The following is a 21,320-nucleotide window of genomic DNA, read 5'->3' as shown; positions in this document are numbered from 1 at the left end:
TATGCATCATGGATACCTTTCCCATTGCGATGAGTCTGCGCTCAAGAGTCCCCTGCCCGGGCTCGTACAATACTCAAACAAACGACGAACTGACAAGGTCCTACATGCAGCCCAGTTCCTCTGGGTATATTGTTGAAAAGATACGTCGCTGCATCTGCACGCCTCCTTCGTAAGTACCTGGCGGAGACGCAAATGCCAGACACTGAAAGAAGTTCTTAGCGCTCCGGGAATCAAACAGGCAAGACTATTTACTCGGCGATAGAACGACACGGTACGGTGGGACGGTTGGTGCATAAAAAATATTGAAAAAAAAAAAACTCCGTGAATGGAAGCCCGAACCGAACAGAAATACTTCACACTATATCTTGGGGATAAACTACGGTGCATGGAAATACTTGTGCTCCATTCTTAGACACATCCCGCACACACAGTAGGGCTACTGCTGTTGCTGTTGCTGATGCGGTTGGTGTTGCTGTTGCGGCCGTGGGTCCAATGCAAACAGACACGATTCCCTTGTCACTGGAGTCGCTGAAACGAGGAAGTGGGTGAAGTGGTCGGATGGTTTAGGCTTTCAAATAGCCTGGATACCATTTTTCCACCCCACCCCAACCCCGGGCAGGGAGAATGGATTGGAGAAGTACAAGAAGATGGAGCAGAAGCGATTCCGATGTCTGTGAACGGTAAAGTACGCCTTGGAGCAAGTTTCAGAACGTGCGCCGGCGAATGGAAATTCCATTTCACCCCGTTCGCACTCCATCGCACGGAGCCTCAGCATCCATCCCCTTGCCCCTGCTCCCACTCCACCCAGCCTTGTCACTTAAGCAATTCATATTTCTGGGCCCCCCCTTCGCAGGAAGAGCCGACAGGAATATTTCTTGTTTGCCCCACCTGCGCTTCAAAAGAGACAAGCGCAGTGTTTCTTCTGCGTTTTTAGTTATATAGTCCCCACGTCTTCTCCGCTCACCCTCTTGCTCCGTTGGTCGGTTTTATTGTTGCGATTATTCAAGACCACTTTCGGAAATGCTGTCGGCCTGAATCCATTGTTTGCTGCTCGGGCTCCCGGCTGGTAGCGTAGCGCCTTTCACCACCATCGCCTTAGGGTGGTTGGCACTCGAATGCGAACTGCATCGAACTGCATCGACCGATGGGACACCGACACACTGCAAACGCTGCTTCACACTAACCGAAACCGAGCGTCACAGATTGGTCGCCGATAGGCTGCACCACTACGAGGAGTCGGCCTTTTTCACACTTTCCCACAATCCGAACGCTGAGTCACGTACCGCCGGTGCAATTCAATAATAAACTGCAGCAGAGTTATTATTCGGAACGCCGGAACCATTACCGGGCGGGCGCCGGGTGAGGTGAGCAACTTTTCATCCATTTCCTGCCCTGTCAGCCACCCACCCGGGGGCGGGCCAGTCAAACCGTTTAGGAAAATGGTTTGGCAAATTGTTTTTTATTCCATTCCTTCTAATGAGGTGTAAGTTTTATTGCGCAAAACAATAACAAATTAAGTAAGTTTTGGATTTCAATGGACTAAAAAAACAGTCATCTGCTATTATGATCACAATTTTGTCATCTCTGGGTTGGTTCTTTTGCTTTCTGAGCGGCAAATAGAACATGAAGTTCAAGTATCGCCCTAATGGAGACGCATGGTACCGAAATGGAGACGCATGGTAGTCGTTTAGAAAGAAAAAAAAACCCGATGGTAACGAAGCTGCCCGGCAGGGATGGCAAAGGTTTTCTATTTTGTTTTGTCTCCTCTGGCCCCGCTCTGGAATGCCGTATGAATCGTCAAAGACCCCCGGATCAGGCGAGGCTGGCCGGTGAACAACAATGATAAGCATCGCCGTCATGGTGGTGGTGGTGCTGCTGCTGCGACATTGCCAAAAAGCGATGAAAATAAATCTCTTTCGTCGACAGCACCCCTGGAGAGGTGGCGCGGCATGGAGAGGTGAGGTTCTGCATCGTCACCATCACGGTGGTGCACCATGACCACGGCCAGCAGCAACAGCAGCAGCAGCAGGTTCTGCACATGGCCTCACGACGTCATAGCTCTGCTAAGTTCCTCGACTCATTCCACCCCTCCTCAGCCCGGCAAAATGGGGGCAGCTACGCTATGCATCCATCACAATCTACTCCACTATCGTCCTGTCGTGCTCGAGAAGCAAAAGAAGAAGGCTCGCCATGTTTCTCTGAGTGTATGTGTGTGTGAGTGCGCACCATGGAGTGGATTTATCGATCTGTTGTGGGTTTATTAAAAAGTTCTCCACAGGAGGTACCAGCAGAAGGGGAGGGGAATGAAGGTGGCCTCTTGATAGGGGAGTGGAAACCTCCCGTAAAATCCTAGCAGTGGTTGTAAATAAAAATGTTTTGTTTGTTTGTAGCAACTTCAGCAGCCTATCGAGGGGCGCAGGTAGGTGGATTTCGGGAGGGTAGTGGAGTGGTGGTTAGGCCAGGTTTTTGCAAAATTATTGCCCGTGGCGCGCCGAATACACGGGGTTTCGGCTGAGTTCCAGCTGACGCGAACGCGACCGTATCCTGGAATGATGGAGATGGATGGAGATTTGCTCGAAAAATTATTGCTCGTCCCTTTGGCCACTTCAGGTCAGCACCATCTCTCTCGTGGTGCTTTGGAATCGAAACATTTCTGCACCCAAATTTGGCGATTGATCTACTTTTTTCTTTGGCCAATACATTCAACGTCGGCGGGACCGGCGGGAGTTTACGATTGTTTGGAGTTTTTCGGAGAGATAGAGAGAGCCATAGAGAGAGATAGAGAGTGGAAAATAAATTATGCTCTTTGCAATCAAATCCCTGCCTCCACCAGCGAACCGTTCGATCAAGTTCGATTGTCGGCGGTGGATTAGAATAGTGGATGAGCACAAAATGGTTGTCTGTCCGTGTTTATCCGTGAGCCGCCCCGTGTGACGAATTATGGGATCGAGTTTCGCAACTTATGAGACGGTTTTACGTGTACGCGTGTGTCTAAATTATGGACATGATTTCAATTTTTCTTCTCCAGAAAGAAAAGGTCTGGCAAGTCAGAGTCTGATCCGTGAGCTGCATCCAGCGGGCGGGTCGCACCAAAAAAACATGACCATAAATATTTCATCTCGGTCCCCGACTCCATAAGTGTGTCGTGTCATTTGCGCTTAGCATTTCACTTATTCACGCCACGCACCACCCAAAAACCCAACGCCTTCCGGGGGGTGAGGAAGAGAGGGTTTCCGGTTTTATTTTCCGGTTTCACATTTATTGCGAACCTTCATGCATTAATCACAACATAATTTGCTAATTTCCCGTCTGCTATGCCAACCAGTGTGTGTGTTTGCAAGGGCACACACCGTGGCCGATTACCGTCGGTAATTCGGTCGTGCTGCTTGGCCATCGATCAAGAAACCCGCTGTCCGTGACTCCGTTCGAGTCCCCTCGCCTCGAGTCGTGGTCGCGTCAATTATTCGCGCATCAGCAAAATCGAACCGTGAAACCAGAACGGAACGGAACGCCAGGCCAGGCACGTCCCAAAGCCGCACACAAAAATCAACAGCGTGATAAATAATGGCTGCCCATTTTTGGAAATGGGCTTTGCACGATGACGAAAGGCGAAGGAAGCGAAGCAGACCAGCAGACGTGTACATGCTACAGTAGCGGCCTTGGCCAGAAGCTGGCCTGGTCGGTTACAAAACCCGGGACCGGGCATTCGCTTACAAGGCCACGTGGTCCTCGTGAGCTGGAACCATTCTTCACTGACGTTGCTGGTGGTGGTGGTAATGGTCAGTTAGATAGGACCAAGTTTTCATCATCCATTTTTCAACGAGACAGGCGATACTGCCAATCAACCAGTGCTCCCCTTGCCCCCGCTGCTTGACCATTATTGGCCAGCATTGGTGGTTATGCTGGTTCACCAACGCGGTAGTCATGGTACCGAACTTCGCTTCCTCTCATCGGCCATCACGGTCGATGCGAATTGCGATGCTACTAGAGCTCGAAACGATCGCAGCAATCGATTGCGGTTTTTTCGGCAAAAATCAATGCATTCTCGATGCCCCAACCGAACAATCGTGGTTGCTGCTGTTACACACACACAAACACAAACACACATACACACAGAGCTCATATTGCTATTCTTCCGGTACTAATTGTCCCATCATCAACAACATATTGTCGCCATGGCGCGTGGTTCATAAAATGGTATCAGGCGGTTGGTGAGGGGGGAGGGGTTCGAGCAGCTGATTAGGAGTGTGAGTAATTTCATTATTTCACTCCAAAAATATAGATACACAAATGCAGTCTGCGTGTGTGTGTGTGTGTGTGGGCACTAGAGCATGCCTTGACCACGGCCAACCACGATTCGAAATGGCGAGTCAAGTGTAATCGACCACAAAAACAAATTCTCTGCCTCCGGACCTCCCGCCCCCCTGGCCATTCCGCGGTGCAGTCGGTATGTCGAAATTCCTGCTGGTAAAGTTATTTATGGTGGGTACGAGCAGAGTTAGTATGGTGGGTGGGTGGGGCCCTGGTGGTGGTTAGCTGTTTGCAAACCCCACCGACCGACCGACCGACCGACCGACCGCTTATATGGTACGCTCATCCGGAAAAATGTTTTGCTCACCATTTTCGAACGATTCACTCGACGACGGCCTCGTGGCGGTGGCGGTGGCGTGGCAGTGGCGTACTCTCATGATCCAGCCGGCCCCCCGAGCCAAATCCTGTTTTCGTTCACAAGAAATTGCAACGTGCACTGGTCTGGAGTCTCCCCGGTCGACACCCGGAGGAGTATAGATTTCCCTGGTCGGCTAGGGCCGGCCACCGAACGAGAAAAATTGGGCAACATATTTTCTACCAAACAACCCACATCCTGACGAGGTCGAGGGGGAGGACGTGCGCGCGTTCTCGCGAGATCTACCGCACTGCGGAATGCTGGGAATTGGGATCAGGAACAACGGTGCTGAGGAGAGGACGAAAAACGAGTGGCGAATGCATTTTGTTGCACAAAATGTGTGCTGGTGCCAATGAGGATGGTGATTGGGTTTTCGGATCGTGGGCTGATTGTTGATGTTGCTACTGCCTGGCTGGTTGATTGATGAAAATCCCCGCCCATCCCCCTCCGCCAGGCCAGGATGTGTTTTCTGTTGCCGGTTTTTGTTGTTAATGTTGTTGTTGATGTTGATGTTGTGTCTTCCACCAGCGCGAGCCAGAGGTGCAGAGTGGTGCAGCTGGTAAGCGACTTACAGACGACCACCACCATCCAACAGGCGAGTGTAAAGTGGTTCATTTTTAATGCATGGCACAATTGAGATGGATGGAAAAGTTTTTGTTTTTCCGCTCGTTAACTGCTCCTCTTTTTTTGCTGCTGCTGCTGATCGCAGTAGGTAGGGATTTGTTTGGTTTGAAGCATGTGTCCATAAAAAATATGCCAATGTTTTACGCTATGGAGATTTGTATGCGCTATTATGTTTACATACTCCATATGTTTTATGTATTCCATATCAATACAGTTGGCGCACGGACACGGTTCGCTGGTTCAGCTTTAATGTTTGCAAAACAATATTCAAAGCAGCGAGCGTGCCCGAGCAGCAGCAGCAGCAGCAGTAGCAGCAGCATAACTAACTAACCACATCACAGACACGGCGAAACAATTGAATACTTGCAATTCAACGCATATTGTTGAAAAACCCTCTCCCCCATATGGCATTCCATTCATCTGGCCGGCTTACTGGCTTACGTGATCCGTTAATGGTGAAGAATGAGTTTCATCTGGGGGGTCCCAGCCTAGCCCGTGCCCGTGGTTCGGTGAGCCTCGTCGACCTACTGACAAAACTAATCACCAGGATTGTAATAAATGAATTTTAGTATTGCCTTTTATACCGCCACACCGACCGGTGCGACCACCGCTTCGCGCCCAGCCTGCCAGCACAAAATGGCACAAATTAAACGGGGTAAAGCAGACGACGAACCGTACCTCCCGCACCAAACCCAGGACCAGGGCCAGGGCGTGCACCTATGGCCATGAATATCAGCCGCGCGTGACAAACCACGTCTGCGTCCGTGGGCTGCGAATGGGCCAAAAATGTGAGGCAAAACACAAAAAGCGCGGAAGCCTTTAACCACAAAGCCAGGCAAAGCGCACCAGGCGGTTCCACTCGCGTAGCCACAAACAATTCACCTCCGCTTGTTTTCGATTATAATTCTCATTTATTTCATACTGAAAGTAATTTATTGTACAATAAATAACCAATGCCAGGCAACGCCCTGTGAGCCACTCTCCCCTCACCCAGCCACCACGGTTACTGGGCGGAAGTGGCGGATGGTGAACTGAACGCCGGTTGAGAGACCGAAAAAGGCTTAGGATCGCCGGAGCCAGAAAATGAAACGGCATCGCGAGGAGAGGGGGGGGGGGAGGGAAGATGAAGAAGAAGAGAAAAAACCATTAAACCAACGTCCACGACAAACCACGGAATCTCGCTGGCCGGACTCCCGCCTCAGAACCTCAGCCCTCAGGGGCCTTGATGTCCACGAGCGAGGACAAGTCGACTACAGAATTATGTTATTTGCTAATGGTGTGCCTTTTTTTGTTTTTCTTGCCACCCTCCCCTCCCTTTCACCGCCCATTATGCTGCTAAATGTTAGCCTACGGCTTCGAAACAACTCGAAACCTCCAAAGGCAGCGCTCCAACTCCAAAGCAAATGGCAGCCGGACTAGTACTTCATTGGTCGGTCTTCATGAGCGTTTATCAAAGGCTTCACTTCCATCATGCGACTGCCAGACTCTCGACAAGGCCTCCGCCATGACGGCACATAACAGCACAGCGCACAATACAAGTTCCGGAGTCGTCGAGCTCCCTGGCTGCATTCAAATGCTCCACAGAGAGAGCGAGAGCGAGAGAGTGCAAACTCGTTTAGCGTCTTGCAATCACCACGTGCCAGGATGCTCCAGCTCGACGAAAACAAGACGTTCATTGGCCGTAGTGCCGGCTGGCCTGCGTGCTATCTTTAAGTGCATAAGTACCGACCGTTTTCAATTTCGAGCACCATGAACACCACGGACCGGTTTTTGGGGGGGACCAATTTAAAGTGCACACCAGGAACATGTGTAGCAAACAATCGCATCCGCAGTGGCTTTCCAGCCAGTGATAGGCCAAGCCCAGTAGCCCCTTTCATCCCAGGGGAGCGGTGTGGATGCAGTAGCAGTAGGTGCTCTCCCAATTTATGACCGGGCTAAATTTATACGCTCGATAAAAGCCTTTTCGGGTTGGAATAAATCTCTACCAGGCCTTACCAACCAGCCCAGCACCATTTTCCGTCGTCTGATGAGTGTTAAAGACCGCGTCAATGATGGTTACCTTCAAAGTTTAGATAGTGGACCGGTTGTCGGGACCGGATGGCGCACAGGGACATATCAAACAGAGGAGACAACGTCGTCGCCAGCATCTTTATGAGCTTTTACTACACAACCGTTCATAACACGTTACAGCAACATAAATGCTACATTCTGCCCTTGCCGATAGAAAGTGCTCAATCTTTGCGGGCACACTCAATCTTGTCAAAGATAATCGGCTTCTTCTCGGGTAAATACAATTGCATACGCACCGTTACCATCAATGGGAACCGAAATTTAATCCAAGTTCTTTTCGGTCTCGATGTTGGCCCCGGAAAACACGTGCCAGGCCCGTTGGATTTATGTAATTCATATGAATCATTTATGAAACTGGGCCCCGAGTAATGTACCGAGGGTGCCCGGGAATTGAGTGATTCTATCATGGGGAACCCAAATCCATCGTTCCGAAATAAATTCGAAAGAAAATAAACGCAAACAACCGAGACGCCGACGACGACCAAGATCCGCCGTTACGTATCCGATTCATAACGATGCCCCCAAAAGCATCGAATAAGTGAAACGACCGTCCTTCCACGAGAGCGAGCGCGCGCGCGTGGGTCAAAGCTCATTAATTTTGGGCTGGTAGTAAATGCAATTTCCTCCTTCAAAAATGATTTTTATCGATTGGCCAAAGGGCAACGCTAGCCTTCTTGGCTGGGTTTTTTTTCTCCTGTTGGGGGGTCCACGGCCGAACGAAAAGTATCGAAGTAAATTGCAACATAAATGGCAGCTCTAAGCGGTGAGAAGGGAACGCGCTTTTACTCTTCATGATCATCATCAGCCGACGAGTACTGGACTCGTTTCAAGGTAAATCCACCCCGAGCATGGCACGCGTTCTGTTCTTCGCCGGACGATGCCGGTGGTCCTTGGGAAGATATTTTTGCACCCCGGTCACGTCGGATGGCAAACGGATGTTATTGACGACGGGAGGAACATCCACACACGCACACACACCACACCATACTACCACAGGGGCACTACTACGCACAGACTACTGGGTGCGAACGAGGATTATTTGTATGTCTAATTTATCTCGGAGCTTCCCCGGAAACCGGGCGAACGAACGTACGGATAGCGTACGACCAAACGAGTGGCCGCCAACGTTATCCGCAAAGCTGCCCGAACCGCCAGCACTCCCCCGGCCCCCGATAAAGTTTCTATTCCATTGTATTACTCTAATTGACTGTGGCCATGTGTAGTGAAGCTTGGTGCTGATTGTGCACGAAACCGGAAGCGGCCCCGATGCTCAATTGCGCTGATATCGGGCTTCCTGTGATGTCATCGAATATTGTAATCACCAAATGAAGTCGACCGGCCCGACCGAGGGCAGTTGTTGGAGTTAAACGAAAACGGCGACGCTTCATCGTAGTGTGCATCGTCTAGACCCACAGTTAACTGTCATTAGTGATGATCAAAGCAATCGGTGTTCGTGTTCACCAGTAGTTCGTGCGGTTCTGTTCGGAAGAAGAACATGCCTAAGGTAAGAACTCCAGCCACCAGTTCTGAGAGTTGAGGAAAGAAATCCTAAACGAACGCCCTCCTCCTTTTGCAGAACCCAAAACAATCGGCAAAAGTAAAGGAAACGAAAGTCACACCGGAACCGGAGCAGCCGTAATTATTGCTCGCCAGAAATCTGTAGATGCACACTACGATTAATACATCCTTTAACTTCTCGCAGCGCTACCGAAGAACAAACCGAAGCCGAACGACTCGAGGAAGAACAAAGGCGGCTGCGGGAAAAAGCGGCACAAAATCTCAAGCAGTACAACCAGCGGCGCGTGTTGCTGGTGGAAAGTTTGAAATTTTTCCAAAGTAAGCATCTCCCCGGGGCCTGTCGGACAGGCTGTCCGCAGATGACCGCGATTGTTCTTCGGTTTTGCACTTCACTAACACTTTCCCATCGGGGCCGCAGAGCTCAAAAGAAATGCCACCGAACAGCGGCGTCAGCAGGCGAGGCGCAAAGAATGGTCCGACTTCTTGGCATGCCAACTCAACCCCAACCCGGCCCTGGCACCGGAACTTCGCGAGCGGTTGTATCAGTGGCGGTACGAGCAGGACGAGCTGGAACGGAACTCGGTCAGCTGGACGCTGGCAGCGGATGACCGTAGCCTACTGACGCAAGACCACCACCACCGAGGTCAGAGCGGCGGCGGCGGCGGCAAAACGCGCCAAGATCTGAAGCTGCTGTACCGGAACGTTGGCGCGATTTATGTGCCAACGATTCGGGAGGCGGTTGCGGTGCTGGAATCGATCGAGCAGTACGCCCGGGGTGGACGTACCGTACCGCCGGAGGTACTGCTGGCGAGGGACGAAATCCGGAAGTTCATTAGCGATTCACTGGACAGGATGACCTTTCGGATTGGCAGCTACATCGGTCGGGATATGGAGTAAGTAAACAAGGGGAGGGGGGGAAGGGATCCGCTTTTTGGGTCCTTTTTCTGGTGGTGGAAAACGCTAATTTTCCGGGATGGACCCTCTTTGAAGGACGCTCAATCCGGTGATGGGCGAGTTTTGTTATGCGAGTGACATTGTGGCCGTGTACCTTTGGAGCTTTCGGCATGTCCCCCTGCCGCCGGATTAGTAAGTTTCATCCTCCCACCACTCATCTGCACATACACACGGACACGCACGTGCGCGCTCTCTCAATGGTCTCTTCCCATTTCAGTAATCTTCTTATGAAAGTTATCAGCATGCCACCGCTCGGTCTAACCATGTACCGACCGCCGGCGTTCAATTTAAAGCGTGCCTTTATCCGGGGTCTGTGGCACGGCTTCGATCACTACAGTAGCGCGGATCCGACGTACAATCTGCGGCCGTGCGCTGTTGAGAAACCCCCCAGTTCGGGCCGATCCGATCTCAGCACCGAGCAGGAACTGGAGTGGAAAGAGCGCCAGGATATCAGGCGGAAACGGCTGACAGCTTTGCGCCAGCTGCGGGATGATTACGAGGCCGAGGAGCGGCGCAAGGAAGCCGAAGCGGAAGCGCTGGCTGCCGAGCAGCAAAAGGCCGGTTCCTCCGCTGCGCAGCAGAAGAAGAAGAAGGAGCCGACGACCGGTCCGAAAACGGGGCGCAAAAAACAGGGCCGCCTCATCGTGAAGGCACCGGAACCGCCACTGCCGCCGGTTCCGCTGGTGATTACGGATGAGACCGAGGTTGACATTGACGCCGAGTACGAGCAGTGGCAAAGTGATCGGGTTTGGGAGAGTTTGGTGCGTATTGGGCCCACCGCACTGCCCCTCAGGAAGGGTTACATGAACCTGCGCGAGTATGCCATCGTCGGAGGCGTGTACAAGCTGACACGCTTCGCCAAGCTGCCCCAACCCGTGGAACCCCGATCCGGGTTTCTCTTCACGACCGGGCGCGTCGGTTTGAAACTCACCGAACGGGGTTACCGGGGACGAAGGTGGGTTGGAAAAGGTGAGGAGTTGATTAAAATTCAGCTACAACTCCCGGCCAGCTGCTTCTGGTGGGAAGAGCCGCGCGTTTGCTGGTGGGAGCGGTGCCGAGAGAAGAGCAAAACATTCGCCCGGCATCCTTCTCCGGCCGGTCGTCGACGCAAGTCGACACAACTATCTGCTGTGTCCAACCGAGTGCGACGACGACGACGACGACGTCCCACCAAAGGCCCAAAGATTGTTCGAGATTTCTCACTCCACGACCGTCCGGTCGCGGTGCGGCTTCACTTTCTCATACGCGACCACATTCTACCACGGATTCCGGATCAATACCGATACCGGGCGGAGTTGAGGCAACTGTACACCATTTTGCGGGAACACGCCCGTCGCCAGCGGGCCCTCGATCGTGAGCAGCTGGTGCGCGATGAGCTGGTGGCCGCGTACGATCGATTCCTGGCCGTGCACCGCTACGGTGACCTGGCTTCGTCCTCCACACCGGCCATCGCGGAAATGCGCCACCCGACGGAGGCGGACATTGAGGTTGAGAAGGCAGGAGGAAAGCGTCGCTCGCGGTGGACGGCCCTGGGACAGGGTATCAGCAGCATTGTAAGTGCCGAAGAGCCGAAGGAAATGGATGAAAAATTGGAGCAATTTCCATTGGTGCACCCGTCGCGACCACGCTATCTGCATCCTGCCACCCTACGTTCCCGGCAACGCCCAGTAATGATTGCCACCGACCAGCCCGGCCATCCCGGCCATACCATCGATGCGGATGCTGAGCGGTGCATGGGAGAGTTGGTGCGAACGCTGCAAGCCGCGAATACCATGGATGACGAGGAGGCGGAAGAGCGGTTATGTGCACACTTTTCCACCTTTCTCCGGTTGCTGGACTATTTGCGCGAGCAGGAAAAACCAATCTTCCCGGTGAAGCCACCACCGAAGGTGGCACTCGAGCCGGTTCGTGCTTCGGCCACTGGCAAGCAGCAGCAGCAGAAGGGGCAGCGGCAAACGGTGCCGCGAGTTTTCAAACATCGCAATATGGTGGTGGTGCAAATGCCCGGTCGGCGGCCATCGAGGAGAACGATTGCTTCGGCGGCGGCTGTGCGGCGAGCAAGTTCAATGCCGCGCCTGAGCACCGTCAGCACCAAAGGTCGGTTGTCGATGAGGAAGAAGCAACGAAAACGCAGCAAATCCCAAAGTGGCCCCTCGATTGTGGTGGTGAATGATGCGGTTGTAGAGGAGGAGGAGAAGAAGGCTGAGAAGAAGGAGGAGGTGGAGCCGAAATGGGGTACACTTCAGGATATTTTACGTTGGGTGAAAAGGAGGAAGAAAAAATCTCACAAGAAAAGAAATCGCAAGCAGAAGCGGAAGAGGAAACGACAGAATAAGAACAAGAAAACAAAGAACAAGAAAAAGAAGAAAAAGAAGAAGAAGAAGAAGGGAAAGAATCAAAAGAAGAAAAGAACAAAGAAACAGAAAAAGAAGAAGCTGAAGAAACTGAAGCAAAAGAAGAGGGCGAAGAAGAATGGGAAGCAGCATCAGAAAAAGAGAAAGGATTCTGTCCTGATTAAGCACAAGTCGGGTCGTTGGTCAAACAAACCAATCGCAAGGCAATCGTACGACCCCGACCAACGGATCGTGACATTCTGGACGGATCGGTTCGGTGTTTATGGGTTGGCGGCGCGCCGATACTCGCAGCTCCCCTTCCAGCACTGGACGGTGCGTCCCAACGACCGAACGTACGTAAGGCAAAGGCCGAGGGAAAGGAGGGTAAATAATGACCGGCCATTCAACGCACTACATTCTCTTTTTTTGCCTCCCCTCGCAGAACGGATCACTCAGCAATCGTTGCACTAAAGACGGCAACCGGTCTGGAGCTCGCATTCCACGTCAGCACCGTGGGCTATCGGTTGGAGATTGTCGCGGAGAGTGTCGAGAGGTCGACACCGAATGCACCATTGCACTCGGACCCACGGCTAGACACCGAGCTAACGCTGGACGAGCTGGAGAAGCTGTTGGTGAAGCTGAATTTGCATCTCTTTCCACAGCCAGACACCTGCTTCTACGCAAACGGCAGCAGCAGCAGTGCCACGCTCAAGCACGACGCGATGGAGATGCATAATTTGCAATGTTTGGCCGTGTTCTGTTTGACTCACCAGCTGGAGTGGTGTCTATGGAACCGGTATGCCGATCGGCGTACCGCACTCGTCCAATGCCGGCAGCTAATTGAAGGGCGCGCGGAACCGGAACTGCCGACCAGAACCAGTACCACCACCGCCACCGCCACCACCATCAAGATTACTCCGCTGGGCGTGCTGACGGTCGAAGTGGAGGAACTCTGTTCGCCTACCCTCGAGCAGATCCTGTTGGCCTACCATCCCGTACCGGTGGACCAAAGTGTAAGTGGGCTTATGATTAGCAACTACTACCGGCTAGTGGCCGCTTCAGACCGTCAGGGGTTTTCTTCTGTTTTCCCTTTCACCATTTTCACAGTACAACGCCGATTGCTACGGATTGCTGAAGGGTGCGCTAGAGGAGCCCTCGCGGAAGGTTCTCTCCAAAACACCACCTATGCTCCAGTGGCACGTCGGGCAGCTGTTGCAGAAGCTACGTCTGCTCAGCTACTCCTGAGGGTTCCAGGTACAGGGTCCCGCACACCAGACCCATCATTATTGCATTACAAAATCACGCCAATTGCAGTCAACATGAATGTCCCGGGCTGCCAATTCGAAGTCAGCAACCGAATCGTCATCGTCATTTGACGAAATAAATTTATCGTGAAAGCCTCCCCACCCCGCCTCCCAGGATGAAGCGTGCATTGCAATCGTCGGTCGAGGCTCGTCATCAGCGAAACAACCAAACCGCTAACATAAGCATTAATCATCATCATGGCGGCTGTCGTACTCGTTTTCAATCCAATTATTACCGTGGTCCGGCCACGAGCTGCAAACACGCGTGGCCTTTATGTTTTCCACCAGCACCAGGACGCACGGACGGACGGATGAACGGGCGGATTGACGGATGGACGGATGGACATACCAAAGCCATTAGCTTTTGGGAATGACGTGCAACAAACGTAAAATGCTACGTTTCGGACCATGGGTAATGAATAAAAACACAATCTAAATTGTCCGTGCCAAGTGAGGGCATACATTTTGAATGAATTCTTTCGATTGAGGGAACTTGGTGGCCTTTCCCCCCCGCCGCCGGGTGGTCTGCGGAGGTCTGATAACCGGCAAACCGACAAAAACCGTTTAATCGATAAAAGGATAAGGTGATCATCCATAAAGGGTCTATGGGGACGGTCCTAGGCCCGGCCGTCGAATGTGAAATGATGATTAAATAACGGGCACCAGACGCTGGACTGTCGATGTGCGGTCCTACTTTGTCCATCAAACGCGACTACCTTTCGGAAAAGGTTACCAAAGGGAAGCCACACATTACCGCCGCTGGTCGTTATAAAGCGTGAGTGGAGTTTTGCTTTTTTTCGCAGGTCCGCGGCCATTTTCTATTGTTCTACGGTGTATTACATATTCATAAACTGGTGGGTCAAGCGGTTTCTTTTCCTTCCTGCGGATCTTTTTCGTGTTTCGTTGTCTTTAAACACATAATTTTTTTTATGTCGAAACACTCAAACGCATCAAAGTAGCTTAAGCGTTTGTCTTTTGCGTCTTGACTTCGAACATGTCATTGACCAAAGACGCTATCAGGCTCTAGTGAAGGCGAAATAGAACTGGTTGGTTTACATTTTTTAAATTAATTGATCGATAAACTCAATGCTATTTCACAGATTTAAATATTCCTCATCCAAATATTTTGCTAAACTTTCATTTTCCCTGCAAACTGTGCCTGCGAATGGTTCCATCGAGGGTCAACAATTGAGTTAAACGGATCTCCGAAAGTGTTCCTCTACACATCAAAAGTGGATAAAACTCAGCTCCAAACGTTGGCTAGTGAAGATACTTTCGCCGACTAATCAATTGAACAACAAATAGAGTTATTGGGTAATCCGTTTTGTGCGTAAACCGAAGAGCATCATCGCAAGTCCACTCCCGCTCCGAAATCCCAAATAAACTCAATATCCACACAGTTAGTTCCTTGCCAAGCTCACTTTCCTGGTTTTGATCTAAATAATTACATTAAATCTGCCTTCATCCCCCGTGCACGGGTACACCGGGAATCGATTGGAAAACAAAATATGGAACATTCGGCTCCGCTCCGGTTTCCTGTTAGCGTATGCCACAGCCACGGTTTTCGGTTCGCGCCGTTGTTGGCTTTGGTTTCGATGTGTTGGCCGCTTTTGTTTTTCCGGGGGTCCGGTTTGGAGCAGATCCCGCTGCTCTAGCAAAACAATCGCTATCCCATCCATCCATCTATCTATCTGCATCCGAGCAAGGGAAGCGTCCGATTGTGTTTGGGCGTTCATGTTGGTCAAATTTGTTCGATCAGATATGTTGATTTATGCGCACAAAGTCCAATATTCCGGAGGGTCGGTTGCGCGTGGTTTCTGGCGGGGGTCCGCCCAGACCACCCCCAACACGGCGGCGTACGGTGCGGAGTTACTCTGATGGTTTTATGTCTGTTTTGCTGTTTTGCTTCAACAATGTGTCCCTAGCGGTTGGGGGTACGGAACGAGTGTGCGGAGTAGCGACGATACCTCGATACCGAACCACCCCCCTTCCCTTCCCTACCAAACTAACCCGCAAAGTTGCCGCGCGTCTACGGCGTCGTCGTCGTCGTCGTCGATGCCGACCACTTCACCACCATCGTTCGATCCTCCTCCTCCAACCGATTGTTCCCGTCTCGTCGCTGCGACCGAAAAAGGGACCAGGAATTCGATCGATCGATGGGGAAACGATGAGGGTGACGATCCCCCCTAGGAAGGCGGGGGATGTGGAGAGAATTCAAAAGATACGTCAGCCAACAACAACGAAAACAAAACAAAAAAACGAACCAAAATTCAACCCGTGAGGGACCGGTTTGTCCTCGACGCTTGTTGGCCGGATGTAGTAGTCACTGAGGGGGTATAAAGTAAACCGGAAGTCGCGTGGGGAGTCACCGCTTCGATCGTCGACGTTTCTCATCCCCTCCCCCGTCTGGGGGGTGTTCTAAAATGTGTGCCACGAGCGAGCATCGAAGGGAGCTCGGGGGTGCGATAACGAGAGGTGGAGAGGGGTGTGCGGCGCATGAAGATGAGTAAAAATACAACCAAACCGTCGTCGTCGTCGTTGTTGGTGGCGTCATCATCCCCCTCCAACCACCGCCACCCCCCTTCCCCAAATAACACGATCGAAAAAGTTTTCACATTTAATATCGATTAAAATTTGTTTTTTGTTTAACTTTCGCCCGCTGCTCTGTTGTCGTTCGTTCGACAATGCGAGAATCTACGATACGTCCACCCTCGGGCGGTGGAGTGGGGCTGAGGCTGGTGTGGCAGACCCCGGTGTGCCAACCAAAAAGCCTGCCCGGACGGCCCAAGCGGCTGGACCTTTATCTCGTGCCCGGCGCTTCATTACGCACGGTTGTACGGATTTCCACCTCACAGGCTGGCGACCGCTAGGCGACCGGACCGGCCAGCGGTCCCCCCCTCCCCCTCAACCAACACAGAAACAATGAATGGGCTGTAATAAATTTGATCGGTAAAAATTATATTGATAAATTCAATAAATTTTCTTATCTCAGTGGTTTCGGACGCGAATCCGCCGCGAATCGATTGTACAATGTGCCCGCGCAGTAGGTTGCGGCCAGCCGGGGCCGAGGCCGAGCCCGAAACAGGATGGCTCGTCAGGATGAGCCCATTATGCGCGCCCTCTGCATGGCGTCTGCGGTGTGGGTGGCTTTCCAGTCTGGGCTGGCCAGACCTACCCTCGGTGGCCAGTGACCAGTGATGTCCAGCGTTGCAGGGCAACTGGAGCGAAAAAAGAAAAATTGTTTCCTACACTCCATGCGGTGCCCATGGTTGCCGACCGGTGAGTTATGGATGCGGTCCCCTGGAACCATTCGGTGCGCCAGGAACGACCACCGCACCACCCGGATACCCACCGTTTGTCTTTCCCCTCGTCGTGGTGCCGACGAAACGACGCGGGTGGTTTGACCGGTTGACACCTCCCGCGATGTATCACATAATTAAGTTATCAACAGGCCATGAAAGAAATTTACCGCTACATAATTAGAGAAAATCAATAAATCAACCCGAGGACTGGCGACCACACCGGTCCCTGGCGCCTCCATTATCGAGGGAGGGTCCCGCGGCTGTCACTAGAGCACTATGCTTATGGGTTGCTGTGATGATTATCGATGTATAAAGCGGGCGATGGCCTGGTTGCTGGGGTAGCCAACGGTCAAAGAGTGCCTCGAATGGCAGTGCAGTTCGTTTTGAAATGGTGCATTGAAATTGAATATTGTTGTTACCATTATGAGCTAATAATAAACGATAGAATTTGATGTGTGTAGGAATTTAATGTGTGTGTGTGATTGAAAGATTTGTCAATCGAAAAAGCGATTTTTTGAAACATGCAAAATTTGATGTCAACCTGTCAGTTAGCATTTTCAGTTAATCAAATGGTTCAAAAAGTGGACCAGTATGACCTGTTATTGCTTTTACGTTTCGTGTTTTCAATTATTTGCGGCAATTGGCACACAACAAGACTCACTGCCATGCGCATATGATGACGGCTTGTTATTTTCTTCATTCTGATCTGACATTAAACAATGATTCCCTGTTGCTTTGATTGAAATAAAAATTTATCGATCGATCGTCAAGAAAGTATCTTTCATCCAGAATATTCCGCATGTGTGGACGAGTTTACTCGACTTTCTTAGGCGACCAAAAATGAAAAAGAAAGAACAGCCTTCCTTGGCACTGTTAATCAAATAAAATGATGCCGCCAGCACCATTAGCCGGAAGTGTAATTCACTTTCATGAAACTGCCGCTCCGAGCGGCATAATTCAAAACCTTAAACACTTCTTGACGATTTGATCACCTTTTGCACCTCTCCATTTTATCTTCCGCGCGACGCTAGACCCCCATGGGGCCATGGGTCTACGAATGATCGGCACGAAGCGGACGACGTATCAAATATGCATATCAATCGCATCTCATGAATAAATTCCACGTTGGCAGTGAATTTTCGAATTTGCAAATTTAATTAAAATTACATTAATTATCGTGCCTTTGACGGAGCAGTGGCAGTAGGCTGGGGGGAAGGGGACCGTGCGGAATGATGAAACCCCGTGTGTCCCCTCGGCTCGGGCGCCCGTCACCCGCTGGCCACGTGTGACTGATGTTCAAAATTGATGCAATTAATATTGGCGAATGTCATACAGGAAGTGGCCGGCGATGGTGAACGAGGGAGGTGCATTTTTTGCTCCACCATCTTGCTGACCCCCGCCCTGGCCTGTTAAGGCCCGTACAAGGGAAGGCTTTTTGACAAACGTGTGTGTGTGATTGTGTGTGTGTGTGTGTACGGGGGTACTTATGCTCGGCTGGACACATGCCTGACCTAACCAATCTCCCTCGTTCCTATCGCTCATTTGCTCGCGCTGCTGCTCGAGAACATCGACAGCGCGAGCTATCGATGGCCATCCATGAAAACGGTTTCACATACCGATACTCACGGGCACGTCCCACCTCGGGACCGTATTTGGTATTGACCGGCCAATTCCCAATTTCCATTCAAGAGGAAATGAACAAAAAAGTGAGGTCGAGCTGATACACTCATGGCACGAGATGTGTGTGCTCGCGTGTGTGCTCGTGTGTGGGTTGTCGGTTGGCCAATTCTTCCGAGAGAACACGGTGCTGGCAGGCGGCTTTCATCGCTCGCTCGCGCGCGCGCCATGTTTACGTTACCCAATACCGGATACACCGGACAGATTGATGGTCGAGGGAAGAGGAATGGCGGTGGCGGTGGCGTTGGCGGCGCGAACACGGGATCGCCGTGAGACGAAGCGTTTCCGGTGGCCGGATATCGCTGTTGCCACCAGCAGGACCACCACGCAATGGACGACGGGTGTCGACGATGGTTCGTCTCTGCCTACCCCATCCCCTCAGGTTCAATTGGTGGATATTAATGAAAGTCATCCATTACGATTTGATGCATTGGGAGCCAGGGCCGACCGGCCGGCCAGCCGGCTGGCGAAAGGCCCGGTGACAGGTGGGCCCTCGGATTGGGGGCCCCATAAATGAATTCAATTTTTGGTCTCGCGCACCATCGCCGCCGCCAGTGGACAGCGCCGCGAACCGCGCTTTCGGCCAAACGAAGTGTGGTGCAACGGTGGCCAATGGCCGTGGTGTGGCCGCGGGACGCTTTTTGGCGCTCACGCCCATCCACCATTTTCTTATTTCCTGTGTGATGAGATCTGCAGCAAGGTGCAGCAGCCTGCACGAACACAATAAATAATGAATATCGAAAAAGTTAATTAGTTTATGATTGGCACCAGCTGTTGGCTCGTTTGCCTCCCGGATTGCCTCCCTTCCCTTCCCCGCGGGGCCCCTGCTGGAGAGCTGTGTTGATGGAGCCACCGACGGATAAAGTGGCAGAAACCGATGAAGCGAACTTTCACAAAAGTATGCAACAGTTTTACTGCTGCTTTAGCAGTGGCATTTAAACATTGTTTTAAACCAGAGAGAAAGAGAGAGAGATGCCTAGAGAGTGTATTTTTCGAGCCGAAAGCGATCCGAGTTAGACAAATTCCTGTCCTGTGCTTCGCTTTCTCATCCTCACTTTGCACACACGCACTCCAGTCTACGAACTTATGCTAAAGGTATTCAAAGCAAGCGAGGAATTCTCCCCCAAAAAAAAAAGTAAACGGTGTCCGTCAGCGGAGAATTTCACAAACGGCCGAGGCGAGGGGGGCGCGGGAGTGATACAACGTTCAGTGTTGCGGACAGGCGAACGGACGCATGGTCTCATGTCTCTTTTGGACAAGCAACACAACTAAACTGTAACCGTTTTATGCAAATTCCCTGATGCTGAATTCTCTGCTACCTGCCGGGCCGGGGCCCGGTAAAGTTCCATAAATCTGTCACCGATAAGCTGTCTGTTGTCGGTCAGTTCGTTTGTGTTCCGTTCCTCTGTTTCGTCCGGTCCAACTGTCGTCCTGTCGAGAATTCGTCGAGAGGTACATCCAGCTAGAACCCCATTAGCCAGATTTAGCTCACTCCAATCGAGTGCGACGCTCGTGTTAGTTTAACCAAAAATTCAAACACAAACGTGTGGCACACGTTTAATAAAACAAAAATCAGTTCTTGTCATCAGGAAACCGAAAAAAGCGAAAAAAAAGAAATAGTGAAAATGACAGCCCGCTGGATGCTTATGGAAGCGGAAAAAATATGGATATTTATACTGTGTTTACCTTAGCCAGCTCGGCTAGGTACTCGCGCTATAGCGACCCCCTATACAGCCTTCATTCTCCACGACACTTGATCGAGTTCATCAAACACGCGAGTTGTTGACTCATTTCCCCCGAGGCCGAGCGAACTGGAATCTGGGCTGTCGACTCTACCATGCGCGCGCACACACACACCCTGTGTGTGTGTGTCCCTGAAAATGTCGAGAAAAACTTGGAAGCGAAGGGCAATTTGATCTGCGATCCGCGGTGATAGCAGCAGTCGCTTGAATCGGTTGAACCAACCGGTTGATTCACACACGCACAAAGCCCGACCATTGTTTGTGCTTTGTGCCGTAATATGTGTGTTTCACTTTAATTTCTGCTTATCCATCAGACTCTAATCGCCCTTTGGACACGAACGAACACAGACCAGCTGCTGCTGCTGCTGCTCGCAACGGTAATAACCATTACCGGGCATGCGAAGGATGTGTTATGATGGATACTCTAGTGCTGCAAGCGAGCGGTGCCCAATCCATTCTTCGTCTGGAAATTATTTTTCACAATTTCATCCCATTGCCCATTCCATTGCTATCCTCAGGGGAGCTCGGTGTGGCTGTTGTCGGTTGGCTCGCTCGCTACACAGATTGGGAACGTCTTCTTTGCTCTCAATTTCCCCCCTCCCCCCCCCGCCAGGCCGGCCACCTCGCGGGCTAGTGAAGGAGAACGTTAGAAAATTTACAATCCAGTTTCCGACCGCAGGCGGTCATCTCGCTTGCCATCGCTCTCTCTCTTTCTCGCTTTGATCAAAAGGTTGGTTGTTGTTTGCCACTGGCAACGCTAATGGTCAAGTCGAGTCACTATCAGTGCCATGTCGGCATTTAACAGCTTCAGCGAAGCAAAAATCAGAACGAAAACCGAAAGATTGACTCCTCGCCTACCTTGGAGAGTGTGGTTTGGTACTCGACCACCCAGAAACACACCCGTGGAATGCAATAATGTTGCTACAAAGCCCCAAGTCTGTGCGAATGAGGGTGGCCACACCGTGGCTAGTGGTGGCGAGTCATGTGCAAGGCACGAACCGCAAGTGGTATCGACAAAAAACGGTCAACCGAAAACGATGAGAGAACGATGTTGCAGCACTCATGACGAGGACGAGGACGAGGACGATGGCGCAGACGAGGGCGACCGGCGACAACGACGACACAAACGT

At 51.5% G+C, this 21,320-nt stretch overlaps 1 protein-coding gene across 1 annotated transcript; it reads left to right on the top strand.

Annotated features, from left to right (window-relative positions):
- The first annotated feature begins 8,855 nt into the window (after positions 1-8,855).
- Positions 8,856-13,410, top strand: LOC125950745 (uncharacterized). The gene is made up of 9 exons (XM_049678990.1): positions 8,856-8,864; positions 8,937-8,995; positions 9,063-9,196; positions 9,297-9,771; positions 9,869-9,964; positions 10,050-11,795; positions 12,390-12,518; positions 12,608-13,178; positions 13,273-13,410. The coding sequence occupies exons 1-9, from the start codon at positions 8,856-8,858 to the stop codon at positions 13,408-13,410; spliced, it is 3,357 nt and encodes a 1,118-aa protein (XP_049534947.1).
- The last annotated feature ends 7,910 nt before the right edge of the window (positions 13,411-21,320 follow it).

Source organism: Anopheles darlingi, chromosome 2, assembly GCF_943734745.1.
Source record: "Anopheles darlingi chromosome 2, idAnoDarlMG_H_01, whole genome shotgun sequence".
Lineage (NCBI taxonomy): Eukaryota > Metazoa > Arthropoda > Insecta > Diptera > Culicidae > Anopheles > Anopheles darlingi.
Note: the sequence above shows the minus strand (reverse complement) of the source record. Positions and strands in the feature narration are given on the sequence as shown.

Excerpts from the sequence above, each read along its gene's own strand:
- LOC125950745 (XM_049678990.1), top strand. Across the intron at positions 12,519-12,607 it reads GTGCGTCCCAACGACCGAAC|AACGGATCACTCAGCAATCG; the intron begins GTACGTAAGGCA and ends CTCCCCTCGCAG. Across the intron at positions 13,179-13,272 it reads CCGTACCGGTGGACCAAAGT|TACAACGCCGATTGCTACGG; the intron begins GTAAGTGGGCTT and ends CCATTTTCACAG.